The 19,510-nt window shown below is 38.8% G+C and overlaps 3 protein-coding genes across 8 annotated transcripts; 1 reads left to right on the forward strand and 2 right to left on the reverse strand.

Annotated features, from left to right (window-relative positions):
• Positions 1 to 100: 100 nt before the first annotated feature.
• On the forward strand, positions 101 to 17,397 carry Invadolysin (leishmanolysin-like peptidase, invadolysin). 6 transcript variants are annotated; one of them, XM_089462385.1, is made up of 10 exons: positions 101 to 205; positions 823 to 1,121; positions 12,798 to 12,976; positions 14,082 to 14,112; positions 14,180 to 14,262; positions 14,345 to 14,456; positions 15,005 to 15,390; positions 15,444 to 15,857; positions 15,919 to 16,211; positions 16,276 to 17,397. In XM_089462385.1, exons 2-10 carry the CDS (start codon positions 1,008 to 1,010, stop codon positions 16,728 to 16,730), a joined length of 2,067 nt encoding a protein of 688 aa, XP_089318511.1. In that variant the 5' UTR covers positions 101 to 205; positions 823 to 1,007; the 3' UTR covers positions 16,731 to 17,397. The 6 variants fall into 6 exon arrangements, with proteins under 6 accessions (XP_089318511.1, XP_089318510.1, XP_017859956.1 ...); XM_089462384.1 differs by having other exon boundaries at positions 110 to 524; XM_018004467.2 differs by having other exon boundaries at positions 110 to 1,121.
• On the reverse strand, positions 6,812 to 8,238 carry LOC149270288 (uncharacterized). Its single transcript, XM_089462416.1, has 4 exons — positions 8,097 to 8,238; positions 7,888 to 8,034; positions 7,650 to 7,826; positions 6,812 to 7,588 (listed from the first exon to the last, which is right to left on the reverse strand). Exons 1-4 carry the CDS (start codon positions 8,139 to 8,141, stop codon positions 7,415 to 7,417), a joined length of 543 nt encoding a protein of 180 aa, XP_089318542.1. The 5' UTR covers positions 8,142 to 8,238; the 3' UTR covers positions 6,812 to 7,414.
• Positions 17,393 to 19,431, reverse strand: LOC108611732 (zinc finger protein weckle). Its single transcript, XM_018004515.2, has 4 exons — positions 19,136 to 19,431; positions 18,063 to 19,076; positions 17,658 to 18,007; positions 17,393 to 17,595 (listed from the first exon to the last, which is right to left on the reverse strand). Exons 1-4 carry the CDS (start codon positions 19,325 to 19,327, stop codon positions 17,433 to 17,435), a joined length of 1,719 nt encoding a protein of 572 aa, XP_017860004.1. The 5' UTR covers positions 19,328 to 19,431; the 3' UTR covers positions 17,393 to 17,432.
• Between the last annotated feature and the right edge of the window lie 79 nt (positions 19,432 to 19,510).

Consider the following 19,510-nt stretch of genomic DNA (forward strand, 5'->3'; position numbering starts at 1 on the left):
GTTATCGATGTCAATACTCGATATACTTTGTATTGCATTCCCACCCGACGATAGGTCGCACTAATCAAAACATCGGAGTATCGATTTGTTGTTTAAGAAACAACAATCATTTGCTCATTCATTCAATTCGGAAGCGAACGTCAACCAAGTAGGACGCTGTTATCGCGTCTTTCCTATTGTTGACTCTATAGACCGTGTTTATTGTGTTCGTGTTTGTTTATTTGTTATATTGAATGAAAATGTATAAATAAATGTAATATTATGTGTGAGACTGTTATTTTATGAATAATGTTTTGACCATTCAGTGTTAAATGAAACGGCTGTCAATGCAGTTCATGAGAATTTGACATTTAAATGTTGTTGTTGTAACAACAACACAAGCGACTGCAGGCAAAAATTGTGGCACCGTAGCGGCGGCTTGTTGGCGTTGCGGCTGCTTGTAGACCAAATTCGCGGACGCGGACGCACCCACCCAAATCCAAAACCAAAGCCCCAATTCCAATTTGCTGTGTAACTAAGCGCAAGTGAGTGTGCCTGTGTGTGTATATATATATATATATTACGTGTGTGTGTATGCGCGGGCGAGGCAGGGACAGGAGCATGGGCTGCCCAGCCGGTTTCGTTGCGCGAGTTAATTGACAACAAAAAATAAGCAAAATATACATATACAAAGAAAGAAGCATAAAGCGTATGAGCAAATATCGGCTAATAAAGCATGCAACAACAATCGAGAAACGCTGCAAACAAATGCTTAAGTGTTTGTGCATGTGCAAGCACACACACAACTATATGCATGTTCGTTGTGTGTGTGCGTGTGTGCAGGTTTTCAACTGAAGCTGTTCCACGCCAACAACAAGAACAATAACAATCCTCACCATGCAAACCTGGCATTGAGTGAGAGGTTCCTGCATTACTTCTATAATTAGTACGGAGCTAGCTCGACTATTAGTTCCCACAACAACGCCTCAACTCAACCAACAATACCCGCCCACGCATTGAGAAACGCCATGCAACGTCCGGACCAGCTTCAATTGGCCATTCTTGTGTACCTCTGCTGCTGCTGCTGCTGGTTGACAGTTAATGCGCACAACTGCCAGCACCAACACCCCAAAGCCCACGAGGTGAGTAGCAGACTCCTAGACCCCTACACTGACTCCCCACACCCAGTCCATCATTGATTCACCTCGAAATCCTTTATCCGTTGATTTGCAATTTGCCATTGTTCATTTCCGCCCGTGTGCCTGTGTGGGAGGCGCGTGTGTGGCCTAAGCTCGTCATTAGATGTTAACTCGTTATCGAGTTCGGGGAAACCTTATAATTAGCTCCCAGCGCAACTAATTAGAGCATTTGTGCGTATAAAAAGCTATAAAAACTCTGCTCTTCTCGCTTTGAAATTTATTCTTGTTATTTAGATAAAACCATTTCCAATCTAGTCTCGGGTATACGAACATGGAGGCTGATTTAACTGCATGAGCTACTGATTGACATGAACATTAACATTTGATTGCCCTTAAAAATGAAAATGAATTTGCAATAGTTTCAGAAGTGCTTGCAACTAGTTCTGAATTGAGTTTGAGCTGGTTTCGAGGAGCTGCAAGAATAATAAACTTTTGAATGCGTTGCCACTCTAACAGATGCTGTTGAAATCTGATTAATATACACACACATAGATTTGCAATTTTGACAACAGCTTCAGTTCAGTTCAGTTCAGTTCAGTTCTCACACATCAGCCTCGCGTGAAGCTGACGACTGATGGATGGATTGACTAAGCTCATTTGGTAATCGCATCTGACTCATATGATTCAGTGCAGTTTCATGCAACGGCCTCTAACGGTATGCCAGTTACCGAATCGCCCACAGCTCGAGCAGAGCGCGTGGCTCAAACCGGCTGGCGCCCGGTTTAATGTCCGACACCTGTTGCGTCGACTCGATGGCCAAGTGCAACGCATGCTTGCAACGTCGCGACGTTCTAAATGCAACCGACATCCATTTTAATTGGCGCACTCGCATAAAAAGGAAAAAACCGAAAAGGTCACCGACAATTGCGGTAAAGCGAATACATAATTATTGTAAAGCTAACGCTGACGCTGGCTGTGACCGGTTCAGTTACTGAGAATTGTATCGAAAGATATATGTATTTCTATGTATATATGTATTGCATTTAAATGAGAGTCTGTAGAAAGCGAGTCGAATTACAGGGCAATTAACCTTTTAATACCCTGGAATTTTTTTTTGTTTCAACTAAAATGACAAAATAAATAATCTTTATATATGTATATATATGGTTATTATAATAATAATAATCTTAAATATACGCTTAAACAACCACTACGTGACTAATCGTAAAAAATAGTTTAAAATGTTTTTAGTCATTTTAAACGTGTTCTAAGAGGGCTAATAATTAGCTTTAATATAGATCAATTAATTTGATGGGCATTTGACCAAATTTCAACAAAAAGTTGAGATAATAAGACTTTTAGAGCGTAGCATTGCGTCAATATTTTTAAATGTTTAAACTTTATTTAAATCTCTAGAATAGATAGAGATCCTTAATTCTTATAAGTAAAATTGGAGTTCATTTGTAAAGGTTTTGAAATATATTATACTTCTGATGCTTTCTAACCAATCTATTCGCTTGAAATCAGAGGAGCGAGAAATTTGTGGTCTTCCTCAACAAATCACCTTTTTATTACAGGGTGTAGCCAGGCCACCTACTATTTAGGGTCAATTTCTGCTTCAGTTTTTCCGCATAAGTAATTAATTTAATTATTTGTAATTTGAACTGTGTTATATGCAGGCATCCCCCTCGAATTCCCCGTCGCGATGCTGCCCGCCCAGATCCTGAGTTATGCGGTGATTGCTCGGATTTATACGAGTATGTAAATGTGGATATAAATGCGGGCACTGTTGGCGACTAAGTGCCAGCCACTCGTACACCCGTACTCCCGTCCATCCGACCAGTCGTGCCAATCAAATACAGAGCTCTGTTTTAATTAGACTTAAATGAATTGAAACAGGGAAAGGCAACAAATTGAATCATCTCTCTGGTTGCTCAATGCTGTTGCTGCTGATAGCCACTGAGATAAAGCAGAAAGATAGAGAATAGAGATAAAGAACAAGAAGATGCTTATGTATGTGTAGCATTCCATAGATTTTAGCCTAAGATAACAAATTTGTTATATATAAATAGTTATTATTGTTTTAGTTGAAATTGGCTGGAAATAAATTGGAGCGAACAGCATTGTTATGATTATAATGTATGTGATTTAATCTATTGGATGTGCATTCCTTTAATTTGTTAATGATTGTTTATGCCGTTATATGCCTCTGCTCTATATATGTACATTTGTTTTCATGCTTATTAGCGCCGCTCTCCACAAAGTTTATATATTGTATTTATCGCAACATTTTGCTGTGCAACATTCAATGCTCAGTCGCAATAATATTTCCATGAGCACGGTTGTATATATTCCGTCTATGTAACTAAACTTCTATTGTGCACTCAATGCCAAGCAAAATTACCTGAAGACCTCTTGAAAGGTTGTCTCCAGTCTGGCCGGTAGCAAAACTGGGGAGGTTATTGGAGCTAACATCTTTGACCTCGAAATTTGTGCACAGATTTCTGTTTTTGTTTGCCTTCATAATTGGCAGCAGGTTACAGATTTGCATACACACACACGCCTTTGGATTTATGAATGTTGAACGTGGGTGTATGTGTGTGTGCGTGTGTGTTTTCTGTGTGTCCTTGCAAATTGCTGTTTTGCTGGACTGGACAGTGGTAGAAAGAATTGTAATCTCAATTGCAGCTGCAGAAACTGTACGTGAGCTATTGCAATTGTTCTTTTTATTCTAATTAAAACATTTGAATTCTCTACACATTAATAAACTATGTGTGTGCTTGTATATGGGGAAGTAAGTAAAAATAAACATATGCATTTACAAATACATTTATGTATATGCATCTGTATATTTTCTTGTTAAAAGTTCTGCTAGTTCTAGTTGAGTTATTCAATAGACGTACTTTCAACTTAGGGCATTTAATATTCAATATTAGGTAAAGAAATTATTCCTTCTTTTTATGTACACACTAATTACATGTAATGATATAAATATGTATAGTAGCTAAGCTCATTGAAGGCGTTGTGTAAACAAACGGGCAAATAAACAAGTGCGAACGATAAAATCGCACAACTTATCTCCAGCTGATGCTGTATATATTGCTGTATGTGTGTGTGTTCGTGTTTGTGTGTCTGCAAACTAACAGAGAAACAAGTTTGTCGAAAGCCACAGAGTAGCCAGCCAGTTAGTTGATTATGCTACATAGCTGGAGGCTAATTTTGAAACACACGCCAGGTCAATATTATGAATTGGCGGTTTATTTATTTACATAGCGCAGATAAAACGCAACAAGTTGACCAAAAACGACAACTGTGAATGATGCAAAGTGTGTGGCTTAGTCCAGAGTCCAGAGTGAAATACTTTAAGTAGGTGGCAACCTTGAACAGCTACACTCCTCTCTCTCTCTCGCGCGCTCATCCCTCTTTCGCTTTGTTTGTTTTGTCTATTCACTGTTCAGTCCCACTGCCCATCGTCTTTCGGTTCAGCCTGCATTCGCACTACGCCTCTTAATAATGTGATAAAATGGAATATTGCAAAACGAATTTAGACGCATTTCCAGTGAACTTCAAATTGGATTTGAGTTTGTTCTCAATTATTGTCACGGCTTTTGCTCTCCTGCAATGCTACGTGCCGGTCCACGCAAATAATGGACATGGATACTAAGTGCTTCATGCTAACGCACAGAATACCTACATATGTATATATACAGACATATGGGTCTACAAATGCAATAATAAACGACCATCCGATTTTATTCAATTTACGCCTGTTAGCCACTCAAATTGGAAATAATTCATTCTAAACATTGCCTCTGGCAGAATAGTGTGTGTGTGTTAATGTACGTCGCATGGCAACTGCATAAAGTTTGTGTGTGTGCGTATTGATGTGGTTAGTTTATTAATGTGCCTTTGTGTTGTATTCATCACTTTAATTAAGTAACATGTCCGCTGCGGTCATATTGTGAGGTAACAAACAAATTGAGCGCGAGAGAAGCAAATAAACCATAAAGTAGCACAGCATGCAAAGTAGTCGCTGATCAATAATGCATGTACAGACAGGCACACACACAATGGCACAGACACGTACATTTGCATGTGTGTTGCTTGTAAAAGAAACAATTAAAGTGGCCAGGGCTACAGCGAAGCTTGAACGAAAGTGAAAGCACATGTACTGTTATCGCACTGTCTCGCTCACTCGCAGTCAGTCAAGCTTGAAAGCTTCGATTGATCTGGCCGGCACTGCGGAAGAGCGCCAAAGTGTTGACAAAAAGTAAAGACGTGTAGAAGAAGAAAACGAGAGCAAGAGGAAGAGTGTGCGAGGCAGAGAGGGAGAGTGAAATGTCGTCATGGTTGGCCTGGCTCAGTGAACGATTGACAGATTGACTACACGACGCACGTAAATAATTACTTAACATAGCGCCCGCTCGTCTCTGCTGTTGATCGATTCACCTGCTCAAATTAGCATGCGCAACTGTTAAGTGCCCGGCGCCCACTGCTCGGCTCGGCACATGCGTGCAACAGATCGTGTTTACGGTTTATGGGCGTTTTTGTTTGTTCGTTTGACTAAAAATGCAAAGACGGGAGTCAGCCAGGCGCAGCAAACGGTACATTTCTCTTTTTTTTTTATTTTGCCCCGTCCTCCTTTATTTGCACACCCCTGACCACATTTCTATCGCCTTAGACGTGAGTCTCATTGCAAACCTGGACACGCTCGACTGTGACACGCAAAAATAAATTTCGTTAGGCAGTCGCAATTTGTGAACTACTTGAGCATTACGTCTTATCTCAGATTGAATAAGCATATTTGCTGTGGTTAGAAAGTGTGGCGGCTGCTCCTGTACCCATTCCATAATCATTAATCTTCGTTTCATCTCAACTTTTTTCTCTCCTAATATATTTATGTATAAGGTAATTGAGATCGGCTTGATAGTGGGTGTAAAAGCCGGAGCTGAGTGGAGTGCAACCAAACAAATTATATAGTCATTAGCGCATTATGTTTTAGGAGCAGCTATGTATATAAAAGTTTTTAGATCTGAATCTCATAAAGTGTTTGAGTCACATATATAAAAAAAAAAAAATTTAATATGTAGTATTTGTATTGTTATTATGGCTTGGGGGTACTAATCAGCTAATTACAATTTCCCAAAATATATGGCGACCAATGATGATCCTATTAAATCCAGTTTATAACATGTTAAACCGGAATATGTTTCATTCTCGTCTAATGTAATTGTATACCATAAATTTGTTAGCGAAATTATATTAGAATGTCAAATTGATAGCAAAGTAAGGCAAGACTTAAAGACATATGTATATTAAAAAGTCTGTGACTAATTTATTTGCTCCTGTCTCTATAGAGGTCATTGACTTCAACTAAACAGGATTTAGTAACCAATTATCAAACTAATAAATCTGAAGCTGAGCAAGGTATTTTATTGACGTCATAAGAAATAAGATCTTGTATCTCTAAATAATATGTATGTACATTAAAATATTCTATAAACAGCAAATGACAGCGTGATCTCGGTAATTCCAGTACCTCTCACCTGATGACCCCTTTCTCATCTCTGGAGTTTCTTTGTTAATAAACGAATTAATTTTAAATTTAATGAATTTAATACAAATCAAATAAATTTACGTTTGATGATAAATTAAACTTAATCAAATCAAAAAAGAAATATTCCGTTGGTATGTGTATTAATATGTGGGTGTGTGTGTGCCCTTGTGTACATTTGAATAATGCATAAGAACTGAAAGCCAAATGCAGTCTCTAAATATTGAACATTTGAAGTCATATTTATTTTTGTCACACAGGTTTGATAACTTGTTTAATGAACTTTCAGTTACAACTGCATTTTTTTGCGGATTCATAAATGAAAATATATGTACATATATACTTATTTATTCATAAACATACTTAGTGTTTGTCAATTATTTTGAAAAGTCTTCAATAAAACTGTTTTTGCAGCTGTTGTTCGCTGAATGGCAAAGCCTATCACAGTTCCTATTGTTGCAACATTCGAAAAGTTTGTGAAACAGTGGGGCAAGATGCAGATTAAAATAATAAACAAATTTATTTATATAAACACAGAACTAAATTTTTTTTTTAGGTAATTTGACCAAGCTAGTTATTCTTATCAAGATGTGGCTATATATACTATTTGCAGTCTGAAGTACAATATACGGCATTAGCCAAGGTCTTCGCAATCTGTATTCACCAAAAAACATTTTAAATTGTGTTTAAATATATACAATGGAAATAGTATATATAATTCTTTTTATACTTAACTATATTGTTAATGCTTTTTGTAAGACTTTGTTAAAGATGCTGAGGCATTCACATAAAGGATCAATTTGTTTTTGCTGTACCACGATGATTGAATACCATATACACCGTCATCGAGTGGAAATCGACTAAGTATGTCTAGTTCATTTAGATTGAGTCGAAGTAATTTGATATAGGTATTTTTCTAAACAAATTAGAAAGAATTTAAAAGAAGCAGAGTAGGTTTAAATAATTACTCTAAATACCAAATAGGGACAGCTATGATTGAGATTCGTGTACGCCACTAAATAATCGTAGATTATCGTGATTAACGGATTTTTAAAGGAGCCGTCAAAGAATTTACACACATCAACGGTCATTGCATATAGGAACGGATGCCAACCTCCCCGTTCGCGCTTAATAAATCGAAATGAAACTTTAAGCTGGAAACAAAGATGAAATATTGATATGAATAGAATTGATATTTGAAATAAATTTGCTTACTTTTGTGACATTTTGCTTCAAAGTGGCTATAATATTTAAGTAATTTTCAGAGCGATTGAAGGCTCTTATACGGCATTCTTCTGTTGCTATAGCTTGTGGATCCATGATGTCGCACTCCACATTCAGAAATTTAAAAAAACATCCCACCTTTAAATACCATAGAAAAGTAGTTCCATAAGGATATTATAGATGAGATTCTGTCAGCTTACCAAGCTCATTTGTATGAGAAATACTACAATAAATGCACATCCCATGTTGACAAACCGAACGAAATATTACTTCTGTTTCTATTTCCGTAGTCGATTGGTCTAGGGATCAGCATTAGTTTATAAATTTTATGTATATTAAAAAGTCATTAAATTCATCATTTAAAAGCAGTATTCGAAACTACTCGACTGGGAGATACCCTAAACTCTGCAAAGAACTGATATTCCAATCATTCTGCGCTTCTTTTATACACACATACAAAAAGACATGCATCCACAGGAACGTATATGCACGCGCTCTGATAGCTGCGCAGTAAGCAGCGACTGCGCTTGGACTACATTATGAAAAATTTTTTGTTGAATAGCAGTACTTAAAATGCGTAAATTACAAAATCTTCATATCATATCATATCATATCAAATGTATATACACAATAAATCTGAAGTCTCCAGGTTTAATAGTATTAAAAGTACGCTAAAAAACGAAATCCTGTAGCCTTTACATAGATTTTCAGAAAAATATTATACACTGATTTCAGGGTATACAAATTTATTTATATAGACATTTATATAGACACATAAAAAACATTTTTTGTAGATAAATTGACCAAGCTAGTTTTTCTTATCAAGATGTATATACTGTTTGCCGCCTGCAGAACAATATACAACATTAGCTAAGGTCTCTGGTATCTGTATTCTGCAAAAAATATTTGAAATTGTGTTTAAATACTTATGAGAAATAGTATAATTATATATAATTTTCATACTTCACTATATTGTTAATGCTTTTTGTAAGATTTTGTTAAAGACGCCGACCCATTCAGATGAAGGATCAATTTGTTATTGCTGTACCACGATGATTGAATACCATATACACCGTCATCGAGTGGAAATCGACTAAGTATGTCCAGTTCATTTAGATTGAGTCGAAGTAATTTGAGATTGGTATTTTTCTAAACAAAATAGAGTGCATTTAAAAGAAGTAGCTAGATTTAAATAATTATTCGAAATACCAAATAGGGACAGCTATGATTGGCATTCGTGTACGCCACTAAATAATTGTAGATTATCGTGGTCAACGGATTTTTAAAGGAGCCGTCAAAAAATTTGCACACATCGACAGTCATTGCATATAGGAAGGGATGCCAACCTCCACGTTCGCGCTTAATAAATCGAAACGAAATTTTTGGCTGGAAACGAATATAAAATATTTATTTGAATGGAATTGATATTTGAAATGAATTTGCTTACTTTTGTGACATTTTGCTTCAAATTGGCTATAATATTTAAGTAATTTTCAGAGCGATTGAAGGCTCTTATACGGCATTCTTCTATAGCTACAGCTTGTGGATCCATGATGTCGCACTCCACATTCAGAAATTTAAAAAAACATCCCACCTTTATATACAATAGAAAAGTAGTTCCATAAGGATATTATAGATGAGATTCTGTCAGCTTACCAAGCTCATTTGTATGAGAAATACTACAATAAATGCACACCCCATATTGACTAACCGAACGAAATATTATTTCTGTTTCCATTTCCGTAGTCGATTGGTCTAGGAATTAGCAATATTTCACAGATTATATGTATATTAAAAAGTCATTAGTCATTAAATGCATCAATGAAAATAATCTGACATATATACCTATTTAGATTAGAGTAAAGAGTTCCTAGTCTCATATATTTCATTTTTAACAAGAAAATGAAATATAAAAATAATTGAATATATTTAAAAATCTTGTTGGAAGTATTAATATTTAAGTTGATTACTATGCTCTTCCTTAACAATTGTATCGTATTCGCAATGACTTAAGACTTAATGCTAGAAAATATATATTCATATTATTGTCCCATTGTGTTGTGAGGGTGCGTACCCATCCCTACAAATACATAAGTATTATGATTCCAACTTTAAAGAAAATATAACTTTCGTTTCAATTACAACATTTGAAAATATTTTTTCGATATTGATAACTTCAATTGGTGAATATTTTCAATGTTTCTGTCAATAATATTGAAAAGCCTTCAATAATGTCTGTTTTCCCAGCTAATGCTGGATAACTTGCAAAGTCTGTCACGGTTCCTATTGTTGCAACATTCGAAAAACTTGAGAAACAGTGGGGCAAGGTGAATAAAAAATAAATAGACTTTTTTCTTTGATCAGATAGTAATCAAATAATCAATAGATAGGAAATCGAAATACCACAAAGATACAGCTGTGGTTGAGATTCATATACTTCCTCGTATAATTGCAAAATTATAATGACCTCACCGGTCATATAATATAATTAACTTTAAGTAATTAAATGTTATTGTTTATTTTGTACTATTCAAAACTAGTTTCGCACCACTATGCGCTGATTGAAATACGGCTGTTGGCTTGCGGCATGGCATCGACACTGGCGCTATAAACTTGCCACATGTTGCACAGCTGGGTCGTTGTGGCACCGCTTGCCATCAACTACCAAGCGCATTGTGCGTCAGGTGCTGCGGCTCATCTTTCACCTGGTGAATGCCGCAATTTGCAAGATTGAAAGCAGTTAAACGCATTTCGGTGCAACACAATTCGCAGTGCGCAAACCACAAACTGAAACACCATGTTGAGGCTCTGCATGAGGAAGGCGGGAAGGCGAGCGGGGCTCGAGCAGCCTCTTTGATTGAAGATCATGCAAGCGGCTGTTCAATTGTTGAGGCCGTCACGATTTCAGCTGTTGACGCTTATTGCAATGTTTGTTCTTTTGTTATCTTAATGGTTTTCATACATTCAGCATTTGTGCATACTCGTTCGAAAAGAGTATATTTGACTCTCTATTCTAATAGAAATGCCAAGGACTTCTACTATTTTACATATTAAGAATAGAGCTAGCTACTTCTATAGCAGAGCTTTTAAGTTAGAGTTGAAATAATAAAGCTTTTGATGGCCCTATCTGAGCAATAGTACTATTACAGTGCAACATGCAGTCATATATACCCCTCTGCAATGATCGTACTTAGTACTCCCCACTACACTGCGTCGCTATTTGTTGTCTCATTCTCTTTCTTCTTCTTCTTCTTCTTGGTGATCGTTCCTTTGTTGCTGAATAGACAAATATAGATAAATTGCTGTTATTGTTGTCGAGATCGTCCAAGTAAATGGATATATATACACATTTAAGTATGTTTACATAAGCTCAAATGGTGTTCATACACTTACAGAGGACATTATACATTTATTGCCTCTTCTGTGGGCACATTCTGAAGCTATTCACATAAAAGTTTGTATATTTATTTCTATATGCATCTGCTAACCAATCTAAACACCTGTGTTAGAATTTATCAATATCTATGGAACTATGTCGTATAACTTTCCTTAAGAGCAATAAAACAGAAACAAATGGTTTTGTAAAATGGTTGAGTATGCATTCTTAGTCGGTATTTCCCCAAAACAGCTTTTCTTAGTGGCTATGCAGATTGCGCAGGTGCTTGGGTTTATGCCATTTAACGGCATTAAGAATTCACACCGACTCGAATCGATTCTCACGACCAATTCATTAGCTACAAATTGTAGCATTAAAGTAATTGCAGAATTGGAATGAATATAGTCTTGTTAACATCGTTAATGATTATTCAGATTTCAAAGTGCATATTGCTCGCAGCGCGCACTTCATTATATATACGAGAAAACAGGTAATGGGTTTATAGCATGTGCAAGCTGGATTTACCTCTATTCACTTTTGTTTTTGCTTGTGGTTGAGAGTGAACTAGCTTTCGATCTTCATTGCCGAGGTCTTGGACTGCCTGGACATGTAATTCATTTGCTATACCCTGTAGAGTTTGAAGATAACGAGCTTGCGTAACTAGAATTTTCAATTCGAAAATAGTTGTCGATGAATTCTAGAGCACCATAATTGATAAATGTCGATCAAGATAGTAATCTTCATCGTGAAATGATGTACAATTTTACGCATTATAAAATACTCAGGAGGAACGTTTCTATTTGCATCTGTATCTATAGTCGTATGTCTATCTTTATTTAGAAAGTCCTTGTATTCAATTGTATCTGCTTCTGTACTTGTTCTTTATCTTCTACCTGTACTTTTATCTGTGTGCGTATATTACGGTCAGGCAGGGTATCTGCTGGTCGCATACCCTTAAACTGGAGCACTCAGCCGCATCTGAAAGATGCGCTAGTCAAATTTGTGAGCATAGGCGTTGCTCGTGCTATTGGTCGGTCGACCAACCATAAACTATAATAGATAAGCAGTCTAAATGGTTGGACATGGTGTTTTGAATATTCAACAGGGTCTAATTTATGCACAATAATTGGCACGCATTGCACAATAGCCGAAACAAAGGCTGACTATAATGCAAAAAAAAGAAGAAGAAAAAAGAAGAAAAAACGACAATAAAAAACAAATGCGAATTAGCAAACCCAATTGGCCAAAAAGCCACAAATCATTGACATTTTGATGTCTCAATCAGTTCGACATTTTGGCGGGTAATTTAAAAATTAATTTCACTGCAATTTATCCACCAAAAATAAAAAAATAATAATAAAAGAGCAAAAAAGAGAAAAAGGTAGCCAATTACAGCTGCCTTTGTGTGTGGCCTTTTGTGTCCATGTCGTCATCTAATTGCTGGCCACATTTTCGCTTTCGTTTAGCAGACATTTTAAAGCAGAGCCGAATTTCTCATCCGCCCCTCCCGCCCTTCCCTTTGCAGGTCATCCACGGCGTGCGCATACACGATGATACCGAAGCTGTCGATGACGTCGCCGGCGAGCACTCCGAGGGGAACTGGAACGGCAACGGAAACCAGGCGGCGCACAGCGTGCGACGGCGCAGCCTTGTGGCCGATCAACCACTGCGCATTCTGCTTGTCTACGATGATTCAGTGTACAGGTGAGAGAGACATTTGCACACACAACGAAACAACGGAAAACAATTGCAGCAAAGACAACGGTCGGGCATAACCGACGTCGCCATACTCTGTTTGCTGCATTCAACATATATTTCTGACTAATATATATTTATTTAGCTTTATCTGAAAGCTTATAGAAAGCATACAAAAATAATATAAGTTTTATATAGAAAACTTAAAATGCTCTTCAGCTCATTTAAGCGTGGGATTTTGTAAACTTTTAACTGTAAGCAGGCTTTTCTGTATTGTATTAATATTTCCGTCAATAAACAGCTTAAGAGTCATCTTGATTATCAAACTGTGATGAAGCAAATATCGATTGTATCTACGATTCAAATTCCGTATCTATCCATTGCTTTCTCAACGTCTATACCTTTCTCTATATATATCTGTATTTCTATCTATAAATCTGTATCTGTATCTGTATAAATTATTACAATGGGAAAAACTCAAAAGTGGTGTGACAGATTTGAAGAGAGAGAGAGGAGAGAGAGAGATAGATTTGCTGAACAAAGCCACAGCCCATGGGCAGCACCAAACACCAAGATATACCCCATTTAACGCTTTGTCAAGAAAGAGTGTGGCAAACAAATTGACTTTAATTGCGCTTTAATGGGCCAAAGTTTACCATTCGAGTTGGCCGAATGTCAAGTTAAGCGTTGCCGAAACGTTAGCCAGTTGTCTTTCAATTGGGCAACACCTGCAGCCAAAAATTGGTTGAAATTATCGCTGTCTCTGTCTGCTTGTGTTGAGGTAGAGCTCGATTGCGACACGCCATAACTTGACTCCGATTGAAAATTTCAACCTAACAAAGTGGGCGATTGCCGCCGATCATTAACAATGGCAAAGCACAAGGTCAATTCCAGGAATGATAAACGCGACAGCACAAATCGCATACCCTATGCAAAGCAGAGCATATGCATTTTGGCATTGAGTTGCTGTCACAGAGATTATATCATATACTCACTTTATGTATGAACTAGTTTAAATAGCCTCCGAAATATATATTTAAGAAAGTATGTTTTTAATTATCTTGAATTATTTGAAATATACCTTCATTTCGTTTTCTTTTTCTTTACCTTGCAGATTAGAAGAAGAGAAATTCAATTTAATTAATGTAAGTTTCCTTTCGTTTAAAGGCAAAGGTAAAATATCCTTTAATAATGCTCAAATTACGTTTTCAGGACACCGTGCTGCCCGAGGCAGTGCAATTCTGGGAACAGGCGTTGATGGTGCGCGAGACGAAGGGCGTCATCCGGCTTAATCGGTGTGTAGTGGCCTTAGGGTCAACGAAAGCTTAACGCAAATTTCATACTAATGCATATTCGTATATATTCGTTTACCTTTAGTAAATGCGATAGCACCCAGGTGTATGTGAAGAATGGACACACCCACTGCATTGACCATTGCAAGACGACGACCATGTGCGGCGAGGTGGTGGTGCCCAACGAGCATCTGGATGTGAGTAAAGCGGACTAGCAAAAACACATTCAATTAGATGACTAAGACGAGTATTTGTCGACAGAGCAGAGCTTTGTTCCCATAGCTAAATCACAACTATCTCAGTTATTTATAATATTTTAATAAATGTGTGTAGATATTTCGTAAAGCCATCTAGAGAGTTAGACAGTGTCAGGGTTGATTGACTAATTTGCTAATCAGTCAGTCGGCTACTCCGTCAGTCATTGATCAGGTCTGTTTATGAAGGGGTTCGTCAGTATTTAGTCAGTCAGTCAGTGATAAGGTCGATCGCTCGGGCAATCAGTCACTCAATCAATCAGCTAGTCTGTTAGCCAGTTGAAAAGTCTGTTAATCAATTTGAATTGTTAGTCTATCAAGAGGCTATGTTGACAGCCAATTAAAGAGCTACTCATTGAATCAACTGATAAACTCAATCAGTTAATCAGACTGAATAATGCTCACTCACTCATTCAGTTTACTACAATGCAGAATTATTTATAAGAATATCCTGTGTCCCCCTCTCTCTCTCTCACTCTCTTTGTTAACAGGTGTGTCGCGTGTGCAACAGCACGGGTCAGAATTGTCGCATCGACAACAATACGAAGCCTGGAGAAGGCATCGAGAACGCAGACTTTGTCTTCTATGTCTCGGCAAGGCAGACGCAGCGCTGCTTCAAGGGACTGACCGTGGCATATGCGGCTCATTGTCAGCAGGAGGCGCTGTTGGATCGACCCATAGCGGGACATGCTAACCTGTGTCCGGAAAGCATCAGCACCAAGCCACAGGAGCTGCAGACCTTGATATCGACAGTGAAGCATGAGATTCTCCATGCGCTCGGCTTTTCGGTTAGTCTATACGCCTTCTTCAGGGACGATAACGGAAAGCCTCGTACGCCGCGCAAAGCGGACACGGGCAAGCCCTATTTGAATGAAAAGTGAGTTGGAGAAAAGGAAAATAGATGCCATCATTAATGTGTGCTCCCTTCAGATTGCAGATCCATCAGTGGAGCAACGAGACCATTCGCAAAGTGGAGCGTCACAATTGGGCAGTGCGCGGAGGCCATGTGAAGAAAGTTGTGGATATGTTGGTCACGCCACGTGTGGTTGCTGAGGTTCGAGCCCACTTCAATTGCAATAAACTGGAGGGTGCCGAGCTAGAAGATCAGGGTGGCGAAGGTACTGCCCTCACCCATTGGGAGAAGCGCATCCTCGAGAACGAAGCTATGACGGGCACACACACTCAGTCGCCAGTCTTTTCGCGCATAACACTGGCCTTGATGGAGGACTCGGGCTGGTATCGTGCCAACTATTCGATGGCCTCCCCGTTGACCTGGGGCAAGGGCTTGGGCTGCATGTTCGCCATGCGCAGCTGCAAGGAGTGGATACAAATGAACCATGACAGGTGAGTGGTAAAATGGCTACCTCTCGGAGCTCATTCATCTATGTATCCCTGTCATGAATAGGGGGCGTTCCATACATCCGTTCTGCTCGAAAGTCAAACAGGATCCACTGCAAACGGAATGCACAGACGATCGCAATTCTGTGGCCCTTTGCAATCTCATTAAGCATGAGTACGAGCTGCCCAAGGCCTATCAGAATTTCGACAGTCTCAGCAACATCAAGTCCGGTGAGGAGGGCTTCTATGGCGGCTCTGTTTCCCTAGCGGATCACTGCCCCTACATACAAGAGTTCACCTGGCGCAGCAAGAATGTCATTGTGCGCGGCTCTCACTGTCGCTTCGTCGAGAATAATCCCAGTAAGATATACGTTTGACTATATCGAAAAGCTGCACAGACTGATAAATTGAATCTCTTTTGTAGAGCCCGAAAAGAACTTTGCTCTGGAGAGCTACGGGCATGGCTCCAAATGCTTCGATCACAGTGAAGCCATGTGGGAGGAGCGTTCTTGCCACCAGACTCGTGAGTGGCAGCATTGGGGCAGCGGCTGCTACAAATACAAATGCTTCGATGGCCGGCTGCACATTCTAGTTGGCAACTATAGCTACAAATGCTCGTTTCCTGGGCAAAAGCTCTCCATACGCATCGCTGCGAATGGTTGGCTACATAAAGGCGCCATAATGTGTCCACCTTGCCATGAGATGTGCGGCGCCCAGTTTGCCGCCGAAGGTAAACAATGTCGACCAGGCGAGGAGCCCGATCCACTGAACAAGTATCCACGGGATAATCTTGCATGCGACGCCGATGCAAAGCGTCCAACTTTGGCCATATTCAGCGCTGTGCTGTTAGCTGTCCTGAGCTATCTTAGACTTATTTAAGTCATTAAATCAGGCGCAGCTCAATGTTCTATATGTGTTTAGAAGAATTTGTAAATGTATATGTGTACAATATGCTCAATTTGTCTAACTGTAAGCCTTAGTTGTATTATCTATATTAATTTTGTATGTATAGTTCGAATTGTATTTTATCCCCATATGTGATCTTTACTAAGGAAATGCTGAAACGTTGTATTAGAATCGGGTCCAGGTAGGTGAAAAGTTTGCTCTTACGAAGGTGTATTTTTTTTCTCAATATGACGTTCAAGCACAGCTCTTAAGTATTCCTCTTCTGCGCTGATCTAAACATTCCAAAGTTTTGCCACTTTTACATTTACTCAAACGAATTGTTACAATCCCAACTATTGTTTATTAATTATAATAATAGAGCCGATTGTGACATATTCAATATTATTTTTATTTGTTATTACATCTACAAAAATCTTTGTTATTTATTGTTTCGAAATTCGTTCGTTATATTTCTTGTGATTTGTGTGTTGGCAATTTTGTCTAAGCTGTTTGGGCTCGCGTTGGCCAATTTTATACCATCCTAGCAGCATTTAGGATCTATACAACCACCCGGAAAATTTTCTAATTTCCCTATTCTAGTAACTAAGCTATATTTGTGAATAAAGTCTACTGTATATGTGAATATACCAAACAAATTAAAGTAATTGGATTCTTTATTAAAATACACATGCCAACTTAGGGGCACTCCTCCACAATCTCATATAGCACCTCATTATCGCCCTCTGCTGCCAATTCCTCGTCGGACATGTTCTCATTTGGTGGACCCGTCGTCTCCTCCGTGACCCTTATATGCATGACTGCTGTGCCTGCTTTCGCCGGTTTTTTAACGCGCTTGGATCTGTGAATTATGTAAGCATAAATTGCATAAATTGAAAGTAATTTTTAAGTAGGTCAACTTACGCTTCGGTCAGCTCCGTAATCATGGGCAGCAGTGTGGAGCGCATTACACCTCGTGCTTCTTCCTCAGCCAGCTCTTTGGGATGCGTTTTGCGCTTGTGCATGCGACAATTGGAGCCATTCGAAAAGTCCTTGCCACAAAAGTTGCACTTGTACGGCCTAATCCCCGTATGGAGTATCAGATGCGCCTTCAACGTTTTGCCACGCTTAAATGCAGCACCACACACATCACATTTGTACTGTTTGGCATCCGTGTGAACCAGCTGGTGCATATTGAGTGTGCGACGAGTATTTAGCTTTAGGCCGCAGATATTACACTCGTAGTTGTTATTAGTATGCGTATCGGAATGTATCTAAAAGCAATTTGGATCAGTAGACATAGCATATAGAAACTCAATCGAAACTCACCTTCAGACGGGCCTTGTTTTTGAATCGCCTAAAGCAAATCGGACATTCGAAAGGACACTCATCCGTATGTACCAGCTTGTGTTCGTTAAGTGCAGTTAGAGTCTTCATGCCTTTGCCGCAGCAGTCACAGATATATGGCTTGATATTCTCATGAATGCACGTTACGTGCCGCTTGAGAGCTCCGGCTGTTGTGAAGAACTTTGGACAGTAGGGACACGTATTTTCCGTCTTTTCCTTGGCATGCAAATGGGTACGGTAATGGGCAGTTAGTTGAGTTTCTGTCGGAAAGTAGGTGTGACAGCGTTTACATTCGAGATTGTGTTTATCTGTGGGCACCAGACCATGAATCACGGCCATGTGTCGCTTAAAAGCCAATTGATTCTTATACCCTTTGCTACATGACGTGCATTTGAATTGATTGTGATCACTATCTGCATCTTCGGGGTCCTCAATGGTATCAGCGACTGTCTCTGCACGTTTTTGAACATCTCCATTTGTCGATGTTGTTGCATCTGTGTCAGTATAGTCTATATGAGGTTTCGGTGCCTCATCACTTGGATCCTCTTGTTCAACATACGTTTCGTCTCTGATTAATTCTGTTTCTACGTACTCTTTCTCCGCGCTCTCTTCTTGTTCAATCGGCTCGGCGTACGATTCGAATGTGTTATTGTCATTATCATGCTCAACAAACTCTTCCGATTCTTCTATTTCGTCCATTATTTCGGCAGCTTCATCAATGGACTCGACCATTTCATCCACGATGTATTCAACTGCGTCTGCTTCAATCTTTTTAATGGCAGACTCCTTCGAAACGATATGTTTCCAGTCGTCTGCTTGCAGGCCACATTCCCTACGCAGTTCATTATAGTCTAAGGTGTTCTGTGAGCCGGCCTGCTGCAGTTTGCTGAAAAGCGTTTGAACACGATTCACACGATCGGAGAATTCGATTAGATCCTCTACCAGTGTATAGCATTCTTTGCATAAGGCGTTGCTCAGCTCATCATCCATTTTGATCTGATGAATTGCAAACTATCAGCAATGCTTGCATTGTGCATAAAATAGCAAGAACTTACATTGACCCAAAAATATTTACCAATAGCCACAGCCAGCACGCTCGTCCATGTTTGATCATCGTTGCGGAAGTACACATTTACGTTGTCCGGATGTTCTTTGGCGCAGAGCCGACACCAGCGATGCCAGCCAGTTGCATCTGTGCTGGTCAGAGACACCTTAGCAGCATCTCTAACAGCACTACTACCCGTCATTATTCAAGTTAAATAAAAAGCAAAACAATATTAATAAACAATTCACTTTGTTGTGCTTTCCTAAACATTCGATAGTCTGCACTGGTATTAAAGTATCGATATAGTTACACCCACTGTCAAAGTAGTTATCGCCAGCCGTTTTTGTTATCGAAATGCAAAATTAATTTTTATCAATATTTTCTT

Source organism: Drosophila arizonae, chromosome 2 (genome assembly GCF_054131065.1).
Source record: "Drosophila arizonae isolate 15081-1271.41 chromosome 2, UAZ_ARI_1.0, whole genome shotgun sequence".
Lineage (NCBI taxonomy): Eukaryota > Metazoa > Arthropoda > Insecta > Diptera > Drosophilidae > Drosophila > Drosophila arizonae.